General features: G+C 58.8%; 1 protein-coding gene across 6 annotated transcripts in view; it reads left to right on the top strand.

Annotated features, from left to right (window-relative positions):
* The window catches only part of MAD1L1 (mitotic arrest deficient 1 like 1), a 315,604-nt gene extending 303,561 nt beyond the window's left edge, over positions 1-12,043 (top strand). For all 6 annotated transcript variants that reach the window (XM_073793248.1, XM_033839444.2, XM_033839442.2 and 3 more), the window contains one exon: positions 11,317-12,043. In XM_073793248.1, the coding sequence (XP_073649349.1) occupies positions 11,317-11,475 (159 nt within the window). In that variant the 3' untranslated portion in view covers positions 11,476-12,043. The remainder of the gene's footprint in view (positions 1-11,316) is intronic.
* The last annotated feature ends 731 nt before the right edge of the window (positions 12,044-12,774 follow it).

The raw sequence follows: 12,774 nt of genomic DNA, 5'->3' as shown, positions 1-12,774 counted from the left end.
GGGGCAGGGCTGCCCTGGGGCAGAGGCTGGGCACCCCATGGGTGCAGAGTCTCAGGATCCTTGTGGGGAAAGTCCACCTCTGGTTCCTGTCCTGCTTCGAGCACCAGTGTGCTTTAGCTCCAGAGTGGAGAGCAGAGCCAGGCCCTGAGCGGGGAAGGCTGGGGCTGGAATCCCGGACGAATCCGCCTCCAGCCTCCCGCGCTGGAGCCTCAGGGCCGCGGGGCCGCAGGACCGCAGCTACACGGAAGCCCAGGGCTCAGGCGGGAAGGGCTGAAATCTGTCGCCGCTTCCTCTTATTTTATTACCGGCGTGGCAGTTGCAGAGTTGAAATGGAGCTTAAAAAGCCTTTGTGAGTAATTAGTGTCAAAAACACAAGATCTACAAAGCCATAAACTCACAGCTTGGTGATGTTACCGAGTAGTAATTAAAAAGGAAAAAAGAAAATTCCGTTCCAAGATCAGATCTTCAGCCAAAGATGAAAAACAAGGCAGTGTGCACATGATCCGGTGCTGGGGGGCGAGGGACGGTTGGCACAGACTAGCGACACACGTGCGCAGGCTGAGGCCCCTGGACGTCACCGGGCGCACCTGCGGCCCCCAGCAGGGACGGCGGACCCGATGCGGACCGAGCAGGCTCCCGCAGACCGTCACCTGCCCGAAACGAGGGGGCCGCAGCGGGTGTGCCCGAGACCGCCGCTCCTGACTGCCAGGCCTGGGTCCCGCCGTCCGTGTACCCGTGTCCAGCGGTAGCAGCAAAGGGAGGCGACTTGGGTGAAAGAGGAGAGAACCCCACTCCCGCCCAAGCCGCTCCGTCGACGGAGGGAGACCCGTGGCTGCTGGGTCGTCGTATTGGACGTTTGTGCTGCAGGCGCTTGTGCAGCCCAGCGTGAAGACTGGAGAGCGTCGCCCAGGTGTCACGGTCGTGCAGAGGTGTCGGGGAGGCTCGAGCCGGGCTCGGGGGGCAGCACGGGTTCGTGGCTGGGAGAGGGGAGGCCACGTCCAGCAGCAGGACGGGAGGGGGGTGTCGGCGGAGGCCGGGCGGCGGGCGTCTCTGTGCCGCCCCTCCCTGCACTGCCACCCTGAAGTCACGGTCTCGGCCTCCAGTTTTGTTCTTCAGGGTTTGGGGAGCTCTGGGTTCTCGGCACTTCCGTATTGATTTTAGACCCAGCTTGTCAAGTCCTACGCTGGAAGCCTGCTGAGGTTTGACTAGGGCTGCACTGAAGCTGTAGATCACGTGGGGAGAGTTGCCTTCTTGACAATATCGAGTCTTCCAAGCTGTGAACAGTTTCCCTCTCCGTGCTGTCCTCTCGTTTCCAGGGCACAGGTGTCTCACGTCTTTTGTCCAGTTTATCCCTAAGTTTTTCATGTTTTTGATGCAATCATGAATTGTTTTTTTACTTTTAATTTCTTTTTGTTGCTAGCATATAAAAACAGTTCTTTTTTGTAAAATTGACCTTTTTTTTGGCGGTACGCGGGCCTCACTGTTGTGGCCTCTCCCGTTTGCTTACTGTTTTGTTTAGCATTTTTGCATGTCTACTCCTGGGGATTATTGGACTGTATTTGTTTTCCTTGTGCTGTTATTGTCTGATCGTGGCATCATGGTGATGCTTGGCTCATGGAATGGGTTGGAGAGCATTCCTCCTCTTCCATTTTCCTAAACGATTTATGTAGAGCTGGTATTTATTTATTCCTTAAACATTTGATAGAATTCACCAGGAAAGCCAGCCAGCCTTGGAGATTCCTCTGTGAGAAGGTTTTCACTGCAAACTCAATTCCTTTAATAGACGTAGGACTATTCAGGTTATCTCTTTCCTTTGTAGTGAACTTTGGTAGTTTTGGTGTCTTTCAAAGAATTTTTCCATTTTATTTAAGTTGTCAGGTTTATTGGCAAAAAGTTGTTCATAATGTTCCCTTACTATCCTTTTAACATCCATAGAATTCGTAGTGCTGTCACCTCTCTCATTCATGATACTAGTAATTTGTGTCTTCTTTTATACCTGATTAATCTGACCAGTTTATCAATTTTATTAATCTCCTGGAAAAAATCCCTTTTGGTTTCATTTTTTTCTAATGCTTTTCTATTTCAGTGATTTCTGCTTTGATCTTTTATTTCCTTTCTTCTGCTTACTCTGGGTGTACTTTGCCCTTTTTATTTTAGTTTCTTATTTATGTATTTATTTGTTTAATTTTGGCCACGGCACGTGTCTTAGTTCCCTGACCAGGGATCGAACCCGTGCCCCCTGCAGCAGACGCACGGAGCCCTAACCACTGGGCCGCCTGGGAAGTCCTCAAGGTCGAAGCTGAAGTCTTCTTCTCTAATGTAGACACTTAGTGCTATACATTCTCCCCCAAGCTCTGTTTTACCAGCATTCCACAAATTCTGACATTTTATTTTTATCGTCATTCGGTTTAAAAGTGCGAATTTCCCTTTTGATTTTTTCCTTGACCCATAGGTTACTTAGAAGTATATTATTAAGTTTCCATACATTTTGAAAATTTCCAGATAGCTTTCTGTTATTACTTGATGATTTAATTTCATTGTGGTCAGAGAACATAGTTTGTGTGAAATAAATCCTTTTAAATTTACTGAAATTTGTTTTAAGGTCCAGAATGTGGTCTATCTAAATAAATATACTCGGAAATAATTTGTATTCTGGAGTGTGCCGTAAATGTGAGGTCAGGTTTTTTTATAGTATCGTCAAATCTTCTATATCTTTGCTCGTTTTCTATCTTCCTTTTCTCTCAGTAGACAGAGAGGTGTTGAGATCTCTGACTATAATTACAGATTTGTCTATTCCTTCTTGCATTTCTGTTGGTCTTTATTTTGTGTGTAGATTAATCCCTTTGTTGTTCTGAAATGGCCTTTTTCCCTGATGATGTTCTTTGCTCTGAAATCTAAGTTGTTTGGCGTCAACATGGTCACCGCAGCATTTGGCTTCCGTTAGTGTGGTTTATCTTTTTCATATTTTTACTTTTTGTTGTTGTTGTTTTGCGGTACGCGGGCCTCTCACTGTTGTGGCCTCTCCCGTTGCGGAGCACAGGCTCCGGACGCGCAGGCTCAGCGGCCATGGCTCACGGGCCCAGCCGCTCCGCGGCATGTGGGATCCTCCCGGACCGGGGCACGAACCCGCGTCCCCTGCATCGGCAGGCGGACTCTCAACCACTGCGCCACCAGGGAAGCCCCGTATTTTTTACTTTTTTATGAGCCTCATATAATTAAGCCTTGCAAGTCTTTCCAGTCTGACAGTCTCTCCCTTTTTACTGGTGTCTTTAGACCGTTTACATTTAAGGTGATTACTGCTCTGATTAGGTTTACGCCCACATCTCATTATTTGTTTTCAGTGGGTCCTATGCTTCGTTCCTCTTTTTCTGCCTTCTCCTGGATTAACTGAATAATTTGTACAAATTCATATATCTCCTTTTTTGCCTTGTTAACTGTAACTTTATCTTGGTGTTTTACAGATTGCTTTAGGACTTACAGTGTACATCTTACCACAGTCAACTTCAAGCGACATAATATCGCTGCACGTTGACTCTAAGAACCTTGGAGTTCTCGTGCTACACGCATAAACCTTCCAGTTGCCTCCTTCCTGCCTTATTCAACTCCTTGAAATACATTTTACTTATACACATGTTGTAAACCTCACAGTAAACTGCTGCTGTTCTTGTTTAAATAGTCAATCACCTTTCAGAGATATTTAGAAGATACTTTAAGTTTTTTCGTGTACTTCATATGCAGCTTCCACTCCTTGTGCGTTGAAGGAATGAGGCGTTCTTCGTTCTTCCTGTGTACACGCGCATTTCCACCTTCATCTTCCTTCTCTGTGAAGGGCTTCCTTCAGCATTGCTTGTAGTGTCAGTCAGCTGGCGATAATAGGGTTTTTCCGGTCCCACGTGTCATTTTCACCGGGTGCGATTCTGGGTTGACTGGGTTTCGTTTGTTGTTTCTGTGCTTTACAGACACTGTCCCACGGCCACCTGGCTTCCCTGTTCCCCGTGAGGAATCTGCTTTCAGCCCCTCTTTGTTCTGTGGTCACGTGTCTGTTTTTCTCTGGCTGCTTTAAAAATGTTCATTATTGATTTTGGGTGGTTTCATTACCATGTACTTTGGTGTCATTTTCTTCATTTATTTTTCTGTGCTTGGGGTTCATTGAACTTGTTGGAGCTGCCAGTTTAGTTTTCATCCCATTCAAATGTTTTGGGCTGTTCTTTTTCCAAGTATTTTTTCTGTCCTCCTGTATTGGTCATCCATCACTGAATAACAGATTATCCCCAGACTGAGTCGCTCAGTTTCCAAAGGCCAGGAGTTGAGTGCACCTAGCCGGCCCCCTCCTCAGAGCCTCTCGCAGGCTGTGGTCACCTCACGTCCCTACCAGGAGAGGATCAGCCCCTGAGTTCACTCACGTGGGTGTGGGCAGAGCTCAGTTCGTTCCTCGTCATGCGGACGGGTCATGGCTTCTCTGGTTTGTGCTTCATCAGAGGCAAGAAGCAGAGAGTGAGAGCAGGGCAGTCACCGTCCACTGTGACACCACCTCCCAAGTGACGCCCCATCATTTGTGCCGTATTTTTTACTCAGAGTCCATCAAACTCGAGGATAGCGGGTTGCGCGGGACGCCAGTGCCAGGAGGCAGGGTCACTGGGGGCCGTCTCGGAAGCCGCCTGCACGCGCGTCTCGGCCTCTCCAGGGGCTCAGGTGCACGTGTGGCGTGTCCCTCGAGGGCCCCAAGGCTCGCTCTCGCGTGTGTGGTTCTTTCTCTTTCATTCTTTTCTCCTCTCTCTTTCATTGAACGGTTTCTGTTTCTGTTTTCAGGTTCACTAAACTTTTTTCCCCAACCTCCGATCTGCCATTAATCCCACCCAGGACACTTTTCATCTCATACGCTGTCGTCTTCACCTTTAGAAGTTCAGTTTAGTTTTTTCTGTATCTTTTACATCTTCAACTTTCTGAACACCTGGAATAAAGTTGTAACAGCTGAGTTAACGTCATCTGCTGGTTCCAGCATCAGTATCAGGTCTGGATCCATTTCAGTCGATTGCTTTTTCTCTTCCCTGGGAATCGTATTCCCCTGGCGTTTGCACGCTCATCATCGTTGATGGGTGCCAGGCGCGGTGAATTTCTTCCCGTTGGGGGCTGGGTGTTTTTGTCTTCCTGTGACAGCTCCCAGACTTTGTTCAGGGGTGTTACTTACTTGGAAGCAGATTCTTTCAGTCTCAGTTTAAGAGTTGTGAGCCAGGGACTTCCCCGGCGGTCCCGTGGTTAAGACTGCGCTTCCACTGCAGGGGGCGCAACTTTGATCCCCGATTGGGGAACTGAGATCCCACATGCCGCCAGGTGTGGCAAAAAAAAAAAAAAAATTGTGAGCAGGACCAGAGCAGGATGTAGTTGAGGGTGACTGTGCTCGTGTGGAGGGGAGACCCTCCTGTGCCCTGTGACGGGGGGGTTCTCTGGGGTGGCTGCTGAGGGCGGGCGCTGCTCCAGCCGTGTGAGCTCCTCCTGCGGGGGTGGTGTTTGCTCTGATCCCCGTGGTCTCAGGTGGTTTCTTCCTTGTGTGCTGACCAGTACCCTGCTGAGTGCTTGGGCATCCTCTGCTCAGTGCTTCCTCCAGGCGTGGCTCTCCTGTCAGGCACTCTGTCCTGCACCCTCTGGCCAGCTGGGTCTCCCCAGACTCTCAGCTCAGAGAGTCCACCGGCTCTGCCTGGGCCTCTCCCTCACTGTGCCCAGAAAGTCTCTTGAGGGGTGAATGGGGCCGTCACAGGGCTTGCTTCCCGTCTCCCGGGACCGTGCCCCTCATTCCCACGTGCCCCAGGACTTGAAAGCACTGTTGCGTGTTTGTGTCTCATTTTTCCGGTTGTTTCAGGCAGGTGCCTGCCGAGCGTTTTGACAGGTGTTATCATCTGAGCCCGCCAGCAGCCCTCTGGGGTGGGAACACAGGCACGCGTCCCCCTTAAATTGAGAAAAGTCCAGCTCAGAGAGGTGAAGTGATGTGGCCAGTCACACAGCAGACAGGAGAGCAGCCGGCGGTGAGCCCAGCTTCTGACTCCGTCGCTGCCGGTCCTGCAGCCACATCGCTCTTCACATGATTCCGCGGCCCCCGTGGGCTCCACAAAATTACTCCGAGGCTGTGTGACTTGTCTCGATGGGGAGCGAGGAGGGGCAGGCTTCCTGGATGAGGGCTGGAGGGGACACGTGGCCCAGCCCACTTGACGGAGGAGGCGGGGGCCCAGGGGGGCGGCGGTCCCAGGGTCGGGGGAGCCGGGCCTTTGGGTCCTCTCTGGCCCCTGCCCCCGAGAACGTGGGAAGGAGGCGGTTGGCTCTGTGGTGCCCACCCCCACTCGCACCTCCCCTGTCCACGGGCCTCTGCCCCCAGGAACCTCCTGGAAGGAGGCCTCGGGCGCCCACCTGTGAGGGGCAGCGTTCCTGGAAGTGACCGCTCGGGGCCTCGATGCCCCGTGTGTGCCCTCCCCCCTCGTGAGGCTGCAGGAACAGCTGCGTGTGGATCTAAAACGGAGCCTCTAGGAAGATGGAGGGCTGTATAAATAGAAGAATAATAATAATAATAATTGTGGGTTTGAGACGGATCTGCAACTGTTGGGGTGCCCAGCCTTGCCCCCCACAATCACTCTTGGGAAAGGTCACCCCTAGCTGGGGACGGTGAATTCCAGTAGCACTGGTATAATTAGAACATGCAGTATTTAGATGCTTTTTCAGTACAATTAAGCGGGATAATTGGGTGAGCTATTTCGCTGGACATGCTTTTTTGCCAGCTTCCGTTCCCTGGAACTTCGTGCCGGGACAGCGCTCTCAGCTTCTGGCCAAGTTGTCCTGACCCACTTGCCACCGTGTCCCTTGCTTGTTCGCACGCATCAGCGTCTGCCTGGGCCTCCCAGGGCCGCCTGCCCTGGGCTCCGGGGACCCAGAGCGCAGCGGCCGCCCCCAGTCGCCCCTGGTCTGGGAGCCACGCCTGGCCGGCCTCGCGGGGGTACGGAGACATCTGCTCTTGGAGTGGGAGGCTGACCAGGCTTTGGGGGTGACAGGGATGCGGCGGCAGCGGGCCCACAGCGGCTGGGACAGGGGCCCCGAGGCACCAGGCGGGGAGAGAGCAGCCCGAGTGGGCCGGGAGAGCTCGTCCTCGTGGCCGGCGAGAAGGGCTCCAGGGGGCCGGACTCTCAGGGAGCCGGGGGGCTGTGCGCGCATCTTTCCGAGAAACACAGGTGGGCAGGCGGCGCAGAGACTTCCGCAGCATCTGCAGGCCGCCGGCCACCACGCTGGGTGTCACCTGCAGCCCAGGACATGGGGGGCGGGCGGGGGCACCCCCGGAGGTGCCCTCCCACGGGCAGGGAGGATCTGGGGAGGAAGCCAGCCAGGTGTCCACCCCCAATCCCCGCGAAGCTCACCCCAGCCCTGGAGGCCGACGGGTGGTGACGGCACCGTGGCAGGGCGTCCCACGAGCCCCGGTCCCAGACACCGTGTGTCCCCACCGCGGGCCCCGCTCGGGCGCCGGCCTGGGAGCTGGTGAAGCCACACGTCGGCACGTGCCTGTAGCAGGGACGCCGTGTGTATTTGCCCATTCTCAAAGCTGTCAGGCCTTGTGGGTATAATTTAGATACTGTTTTTACTGATTACAAGCATGTGCAGTCATAGTGAAACCCCGGAGAATTCAGAAAACCGTAACGAACCACCTTTCATCTCAGCCCCGTGAGCTCCCCAAGCCGCGCTCCTGTTCCGATGCCCCGGAGGGCGGCTGTGCTGCGCGGGGGACGGCGGGCGCCCGAGGGGCACCCCCAGTGCCGGCTCCAGGGCGTTCTCGAGCGCAGAAATTTCGAGAGGACGCTGGCCGGCCGGGGCAAGCTGCCCTCCCCAGATCAGCCCGTGAGCGCGCGAAAGCACTTGGGACGTGTTAGATTCCCGGCTTGAGAAGCCCTGACTCTGTTCTGAAGACGGGGGTGCTTTGATTTCCTCGTGGCTAATCCAGGCAGGATCCTCACCCTCCCCAGGCAGAGAGCAGTCAGTGTCTGCTGCGTCCGGTCACCTCGGAGGGCAGGCAGCGGGCTGGGCCTGAGGCCGGGCCACGCCCTGGCCTGGGCTGACCTGGTCGCACGTGTCCCTCAAGCCGGGCACTTTTATTACGCGCCTGACCCCTCCCGTCCAGCACGGTCAGCACATCTTACTGGGCAGTTTGCTTTTTTAAAAACCGCGCTCTGGTTTTAAGTGAACAGCTCCTAATTAGAGTGCCGTACAAGGTACCTGGGGACCAGGTAGCGTTGAACGCAGGCTGATGGGCACGTCCTGGGAACACGGCAGGTCCGCAGAACCGGGACCCGGCCCCGGGCACGTCAGGGGAGCAGCCGGGAGCCGTGGGGGGTTGCCTGGACGTGGGTCGAGATGAGAGAGAAGCACTGAGCCCTGCTTCTGGGTCTTGAGGGCGGCCGGGTGCCCAGAACTGCCCGGCAGCGGGGTGAGCACCGGGCGATGCCCGCGGGCAGACAGGGCGTCCCAGACAGCTCCCTGTTGGTCAGGGTTGAGCCAGGCCAGCTCGTCGGGAGTGGCAGCCCCGGTGCAGACACCGCGAGGCGCGTCTGACCCACATGCAGAGCCTGCAGGGGCCTGGGGAGGCGCCCAGAGGACCCCCAGTTTAAGTCGGAGTGGAAGGCCGCCTCTCGGGGGAGCAGGGGGTGAGGGAGGGCCAGGTTGGGCGGAGGAGGACGGGCCGGGGTTGCCCCTAACCACTGCACAGCCAGGAGACTCGGCTGCCCTTTCGGGCCCCGGACTCCCTCCACCCGCTAACCCGCCACCCAGCCTGTGCTGAGCCGATAGCTGACAACCGGCCCCTCTGACATTTAGGGAAAAATACTCAGAATCAAGAGCAGAAGGCAGAAATTAAAGGATTTTCTTGGTAAAGGTCAGAGTGGTTTCTCTTATTTTTGTTTGAAGATGGTCTGTGTTGAACCACTATGACAAGGCTAAACGTGTTAACGGGCAACGGCGCAGGGCCGGCCGCCCGCGGGGGGGCCAGGGCCGAGTGAGACGGCACACAGCCAGGATGGCCGCAGCACCGGGAGCTCCAGGGCCGCTCGGAAGGGTCGTGGGTCGGAGGGCAGGGGCAGGCTGATGCAGGGCTGGAGCCAGCTCCTTCCCTGGGGTCCCGGAGGGCCCCCCTCCGTGGCACATCCAGGCCTGCCCCTTGTCAGGCCTCCTCCTGCCTGCTGGGCCCGCCGGGGGGTCACCCTCGGGCTGCTGGGCAGAAGGGGGCCTTTCGTTGCAGACGGCCCTGCTGAGGTGTGATCCCCACCTGACGCTGGAGGGTTTTCATCCGCCACAGAGAAGGCCCGTGCCCACCGGCAGTCGCTCCCCTTCTCCCTCCCCGACCCCCGTCCCAGCCCCCGTCTGGGCGGCTTTGCCTGCTGTGGCGCTCGCCAGGGCGAGTGGAGTCACACCGACGGGGTCTGGCCTGGCGTGTGCTCTCGAGGGTCGTCCGTGGTGTCGTGTGTACAGAGCATCGCTCCTCCCGTGGCTGCACTGCACTTACCTGCTCGCCTGTCGGTGGCTGTTTCTGCGTTTTGACTTACGTTGGATGTTGCTGCCGTGAGCGTTCCTGTGCCAGTTCCTGTGTGGATGTGTGTTCGCTTCTCCTGGGCACGTACCCAGGAGTGGAATTGCCGGGTCACGTGGCTCACTCGTGAGGAGCCGCCAGACTGTTTGCGCAGCGCCCGCCGTGCCCGCTTCCTACTTCCCCGCGTCCTTCGCAACACCGTGTCGCCTGGGTCACCGCTGTCCTCACGGCCTGAGGCGGGTCTCACCGTGGGCTCCACTTGCGCTTCCCTGAAGACAGGAGGTGGTGGCACCGTTCGTCTGTATCCTTGGGGAAATTGTCTGTATCCTTGGGGAAATCGTCTGTATCCTTGGGGAAAAGGCCCATTCGGGTTGCTCGCCCGCTTATTAACCGGGTCATTTGTCTTCCTCCTGCTGAGTTGTCAGCTGCCGGTGGGCCCTGCACACGAGTCGTTTCTCAGACGCGTGTCTTGGCGGGGGCCGTTTCTCAGGGTGTCCGTGGGCCGGGAGGAGCGTGTCCACCTTCCCCCGAGCCTGGGCTGCCGCGTGGGTGGGCCGCAGGCGGCGCTGCTTCACTTCCTGGTGGCCGTTAACAGGAATCTTGGTGCAGCGGGTGCCCGCCAAGGCGGAGCCAGGGTTCCGGCTGGCAGGCGAGTTTGGGGGTCGGCGGGAAGAAGCCTTTACTAGTCGGCTGCCTGGGAAGGAGGGGGCTCTCCCATGGGGCGTGTGCGTGTCACCGGGTGTGTCCCTTCCAGCCTGGGATTCCCCAAGTGGAGCGGTGGCCTTCATCAGGGGTGGAGCTGACTGGGCCGGATGGGCAGGGCGGGCAGGTGGTCGTTCCGCAAGTCGGGGGCTGGCCCACGGTGGCCGCCACCCTGCTCGCCTCCTGACTGCCCTGAGCTGCCCCGTCAGCACCACTGCCTTGCTGGACAGGGTCGCAGGCCACAGGCTTCTGTCTGGTGTACGACGGCCTCTCCCCAGGCCTGCGCTCCCAGCAGGCAGACCCCGGGGGTCCTAACTCACCTGGGATGGGCTTGCTGGCAGGTGAGGCCCACGTCGGGGCACCATCTAGGGTCTGAGAGCTGCCGCAGGCCTGCCCGAGGAAGGGAGGGGGCTTCTCCGTGAGCCCTGCCCAAGTGTTTGGATTCTCTCGGGTTCTCCGGGACTGCCTGGCCCCCACCTGCCGCCCTTCAGCCAGCCCCACCCAGTGGGCTAGCCCCAGCGGTTCCCTCAGCTGGGAGCCCCTCCGTTCCACGCCCGAGGCCTCACAGCCAGAAGGGGCTGGACTTGAACTCGTATTAGCGGACTCCAGAGGCAGCCCCGCCGCCATGACAGAGAGCCCTGCCGTGCAGCAGCGCCCGAGGGCAGTGGGTGAGAGGCCCTGACACAGCGGCCCCTCGGCCGTCGCCCTGGCACACGGGGCAGCGTGAGACCCGCCTCGGAGCGCCTGCAGCCTCGGGGCTGTCACAGGGCCCTCACGCCCGGCACGGAGCGTCCTCACAAGGGCTCGGGTCTGAGGGTGGACAGACCCGGAGGAGCTGGTGAGCTGGCGTGCACACCCCCGTCCTGGCTTCTAGGTTCCAGAAGCGTGGGTGAGACCCACCACCCAGGAGGCCCGAGAAACAGCCTCGCCTGGGGGGATGTGCCTGGACTTGGGCAGATGGCCCGTCCGCGTCTGGAGCCTGGGGCGACGGGGGATTGAGTGGGGCGACCCGCCCAGGGCCCACCTGCTAACGGCATCTCCTGTGTCTCCCGCCCACCCTGCAGGCCGCGGGACCCTCGGGCACGAAGATGCAACTGCTGGAGACGGAGTTCTCTCGGACGGTGCAGGAGCTCATCGAGCTGCACCTGCTGCGGCAGGACAGCATCCCCGCCTTCCTCAGCGCCCTCACCCTTGACCTCTTCAGCCGCCAGACCGTGGCCTAGCCTGCGGCCCCCCGCCCCGGCTGTGCCCCCAACTTCCGAAGGCTTACGAGGCAGCCGGCGGGAGCCCGCTCAGGCCTGGCCCCCCGCCCCGCGCCGGCCGTGCCCCCAACTTCCGAAGGCGGAAGAGGCAGCCAGCGGGAGCCCGCTCAGGCCTGTCCCTTGGGGTCCCAGCCCCACCAGGCCAGCTACCCCATCCACAGGGCCCGGCCTCCTGCCCAGACGGCCGTGAGCGTCAGGGCCCGATGGGGACTCCTGCGTGCCCCCCAGCCACCTGTGCACAGCTCTGGCCGGCAGGGTTAAGCGGCTCAGGGGTGCCCCTCCCCAACCCCTGGGCTCACGGCCACTCTGCAGGGACAGGCCACCACTTCGTCACCCTCCGTCCTGGAGAGCAGGTAGGAGGCAGCGGTGGGGGACCTCGGGCAGGGCTCTGGACTGGCTTCCTGTCCCCTCCCCCAGGCGCCCCTACCGCACCGTGCTCAAGCCTGGCCGTGCCTGGACCTGGTGGGTGAAGCTGGGCTGCCGGCAAAGTTCCCGGCGCTTGTGAAATAAAGGCTCCCCTCAGCCCCCACCTGGCTCACTGTGTGTGCGTCTGAGCCCCTGGGCTGACGGGCTCCCTCCACGCACACAGCTCGGCACCCCTGCTGTCCTGACATCCCCGCCCTGTGTGCCTGTTGGAGGAGCGGCGGTGGGTGCCCCTGGAGCCCGGCAGAGGTGGGTGGGAGCGGCCTCGGGCATAGCCTCACCTACGGTGCTGCCCCACGGCAGGGCTCCGGGCCACGGTCAGGGGAGGTGGGTGGGGAGGGCCAGCATTGGGTCCCTCTGCAGAGCCCAGAGCCCAGGGAGGTGTGGCCTGTGCGTCTGGGGCTGCCCCGACCCCGTGCCTTTCACACCCCACCCCCATCACAGTCACTCTGGAGCTCGGTCTGTGAATGGGTGCCCGGACAGACAAGGCCCAGCCAGGCCCAGGGTCACAGCAAGGTCAGCACAGGCCCGGAACCCAGAGCCCCCCGGCTGGTTTGACGGCCAACACGGCCCTGGAGGAAAGTGCTGTTCCCACTTCACAGACGAGAAGACTGAGGCTCGGCGTGCAGACTGGCTTCCCGGGGCCCAGGCTGCTCGGAACCGGACTCTGGTCCGGCTGGGGGCGTCCTGCTCTCCTCACCCCCTCAGACGCTCTGGGCGCCCTCAGCGCCATCTCGCAGGGGAGGAGCGAGGCTCCATGTCTCTCTGTCGTCACGAATCGGGGGGAAGGCAGCGACGCTCGCGCAGAACTCTGCCGAGCCAGGCGGAGGTCCCGGG

Source organism: Tursiops truncatus, chromosome 15, assembly GCF_011762595.2.
Source record: "Tursiops truncatus isolate mTurTru1 chromosome 15, mTurTru1.mat.Y, whole genome shotgun sequence".
Classification (NCBI taxonomy): Eukaryota; Metazoa; Chordata; class Mammalia; order Artiodactyla; family Delphinidae; genus Tursiops; species Tursiops truncatus.
This window is presented reverse-complemented; position numbering and strand designations above follow the sequence as displayed.